The 3,236-nt window shown below is 37.2% G+C and overlaps 2 protein-coding genes across 9 annotated transcripts in view; both read right to left on the reverse strand.

The window, feature by feature from the left end:
• LOC105886549 (complement C5-like) overlaps positions 1–1,796 on the reverse strand; it is a 9,729-nt gene extending 7,933 nt beyond the window's left edge. For all 8 annotated transcript variants that reach the window (XR_002772171.1, XR_002772170.1, XM_023510583.1 and 5 more), the window contains exons 1-2: positions 1,562–1,796; positions 522–584 (exon numbers count right to left, since the gene is read on the reverse strand). Coding sequence is in view for 6 of the 8 variants with exons in the window: in XM_023510583.1 (XP_023366351.1) it covers positions 522–549 (28 nt within the window). In the remaining 2 variants the exon portion in view is untranslated. The remainder of the gene's footprint in view (positions 1–521; positions 585–1,561) is intronic.
• The window catches only part of C5 (complement C5), a 144,045-nt gene that overhangs the window by 107,793 nt on the left and 33,016 nt on the right, over positions 1–3,236 (reverse strand). The window lies entirely within an intron of this gene.

Consider the following 3,236-nt stretch of genomic DNA (forward strand, 5'->3'; position numbering starts at 1 on the left):
TTAGATGTATTTTCTAAAGAATAATCCAAAATGCTATTAACTGTTAAATATTTGAAATGGAAGTGATAAACCTTGATAGGTCTATTGTACACCAAAGTTACTTAAGTGATTAATTTTGTCAGAATAATGATTTTAATGGTTAGATGAAGTATGTTGAAAGAAAATATTTACTACAAATAAAAGCTAATATTTTAACTTTCTTTCTTTTTTTTTTCTGGTAGAGAAGGTCTCTCTATGTTGCCCAGGCTGATCTTCAACTCCTGGCCCCAAGCAATCCTTCTGCCTCAGCCTACCATAGGTTTTAGAGATAGAAATAATAAACACCCATTTATCTTCAGATTAACGCTATAGCAAATAAACTATTAGCTTTATTTGAATTAACTTTTCTGAGAGAGGCGAGCTAGACCTCCATATATCTTTCTTTTCACCTGTTCTATTTGAAATTATATAATGTTGAGTTTTCTCCAGCTTTTAAGTGATGTCACCATACCCTTTTTATAATCACATGAATCTTAAAATACCTGCTTCCTCTATTTTCTTTTGCAGCATTCTTCTTGGCCTGAGAATTTCTTTACAAGTTTCATCTGTTAAAAAAGAGAGAGAGCAGTAAGAAGAAAAAAGGGGGCTAAAATCTCAAGAACACTTCCATGAAATTTAAAATATTCATGAGTCACTCATTCAATAATTATTGAGGGCTGCTTCAAATTAGGAATTAGGCACCACATATCTAATTTGACTTGTTTTATCTTAGCTGAGCTCATGATCTAGTGTTATGTAGTTTAACTTGCTTTTATCTGAATTTAGTTTTGAACCCTGTAACTTTTTTGATCCATTGACTATAGAGAAATACTCAAGCATTTAGCATAATTTTTTTGTTGGGCATGCTATTTTCATTATTTGCTCTTTGTGCTACATGATCATAAATGTAAATATCAATACTATAATATCATGCAAAATTATAAACAATCTTGAAACCATAAAAAGGTAATTAAGATATGATTCCTGCCCTTAATGAGCTCACAGTACAACAGGTAAGACAGACATACAACTAAGTCTAAGACTGTGCAGTGGCATACTGCTGTCATATTACTTGTGAATAGATCTAGTCCCTACAACATCCCCCCTGTTAAAGGAGGGAGGAATGATTAATTCTGCATGTGGAAGACGTCTCATAGAGGAGATGATTACCATGATAGCTTCTCCAGCCTAATAAAGAAAAAAGCAGTGCCAATGAGTAAAGGCCCAAAGGTATAAAATAGCACAGTGCCACTCAAGAACTACACTGGTTCTGTATAGCTTAAACAAAAGGGAAGGCACAGCAGGGTAAGAGATAGCTGGATACAGCTACGGATAGCTGGAGGAGAAGGTTAGGGAAGGCTTTCAGGACAACACTAAAGAATCTGTATTTTATACTGAAGACCAATGAAAAATTATATGAGGGTTACATAGTCATGGCATTCTAAAATCAGCAAAGAGAATATTCTGGAAGAGGGACAAAAATCAGGTCTAGGAGGCAAATGATCAATGCACATTTCAGTTATAAAAATGCCAAGCATTTTACCATTTCCTTGGGAGTCATCTGCATTTGCGTTTGTGAGGAAGGTGAGTCCAGCTAGATGGAACACATCTGCATTGTTGTGGCCACCTCCTGCCCCACAGCCTAGATCACTCTTCTCTAAAACTTGAAATACCTGTTCAGAAAGACAAAATGTTGAGGCTTTTCAGATTTGTTCATTCCTGGAAACAACCAAAGGTACTAGTTGTTACATGGTTACAACAAACCAGTGAAATACACAGGTGATTCATTTAACAAATGACCAAAGACCAAATTTCTCCATTTTGTTTCTAAGTTTGTCTTTTTGTATTTATGAATTTAAATACACATCTATTCAAAATTAAATATAGAACTAAGTTTTGTTGTTGTTGTTTCATTTTTTTTTTTTTTTGAGATAGTCTCATTTTGTCACCCTGGGTAGAGTGCCATGGCATCACAGCTCACAGCAACCTCAAACTATTGGGCTTAAGTAATACTCTTGGCTCAGCCTCCCAAGTAATTGAGACTACAGGTTGCCTGCCCTGACAATTTTTTTGAAATGGGGTCTTGCTCTTGCTCAGGCTGGTCTCAAACTCCTGAGCTCAAGTAATCCCCTGCCTTGGCCTCCCAGAGTGCTAAGATTACAGGCGTGAGCCACTGGGTCTGACAAAATTAAGTTTAAGCAAATAGCTTTGACAACGAGTTTTTTAGAAACTGAACTATGGTGTTTTGTACATAGAATACATGCTCTAATCAAGGTAATATCATAAGTAAATACATACATACATATAGACATGAAGGAGTGAATTAACAAATAAATTATTATTTTTTTTTTAAGAGAAAGAGTCTTGCTCTGTTGTCCTGGCTAGAGTGCAGTGGCATCATCATAGCTCACTGAAACCTGAAACTCCTGTGCGTAAGCAGCCCTCCTACCTCAGCCCCTGGAGTAGCTGGGACTGCAGGCATGTGCCACCATGCCTGCCTACCTTTTTCTCTATTTTGCTTTTTTTTTTTTTTTTGGTGTATGTGTGTGAGGTGAGGGGAGTCTCATTCTTGTTCAAGCCGGTCTTGAATCCCTCAGCTAAAATGATCTTCCCACTTCAGCCTCCCAGAGTGTTACAATTATAGGCGTGAGCCACTGCACCTTGACCAAATGAATTTTTAAGTTAAAAAACAAAACAAAACAACCTCTTGGGTTTGGGGGGAGGAGGGCTCTAGGTTCTATATAGGCAAGAACTTGTTTAGGGGCTTGCTCCAGTTTTAATTTTGACCCCCAAATATCCTTTTCTCTATGAATGTGTTTAAACTTACAGTTTCTCAGTTCTTTCTTCCTTGTGCAAAGAATTCAAATGTAAAAAATAATAATAGCTAAGCATCGTGGAGATCAATAGGAACTTAAAATAACTGAATAATTTTCAGATTCTTCTTTGTCATAAATTTTAATGGGAGCAAAACAACAGCAACAACAAAAAGAAGCCCAAATGTGACCTATCAAGTCTTCCCTGGTGCAGCTACTATTGATAATATACCCACCCTTTCACTAACACAAACCCAACCCCCAAACTCTCTCAACTGATGACCTTTTTTTTTTTGAGACGGAGCCTCAAGCTATCCCCCTGGGTAGAGTGGCATGGCATCATGCTCACAGCAACCTCCAACTCCTGGGCTCAAGCGAGTCTCCTGTCTCAGCCTCCCAAGTAGC

This window comes from Otolemur garnettii, unplaced genomic scaffold (genome assembly GCF_000181295.1).
Source record: "Otolemur garnettii isolate 467f Iridium unplaced genomic scaffold, OtoGar3 scaffold00014, whole genome shotgun sequence".
Lineage (NCBI taxonomy): Eukaryota > Metazoa > Chordata > Mammalia > Primates > Galagidae > Otolemur > Otolemur garnettii.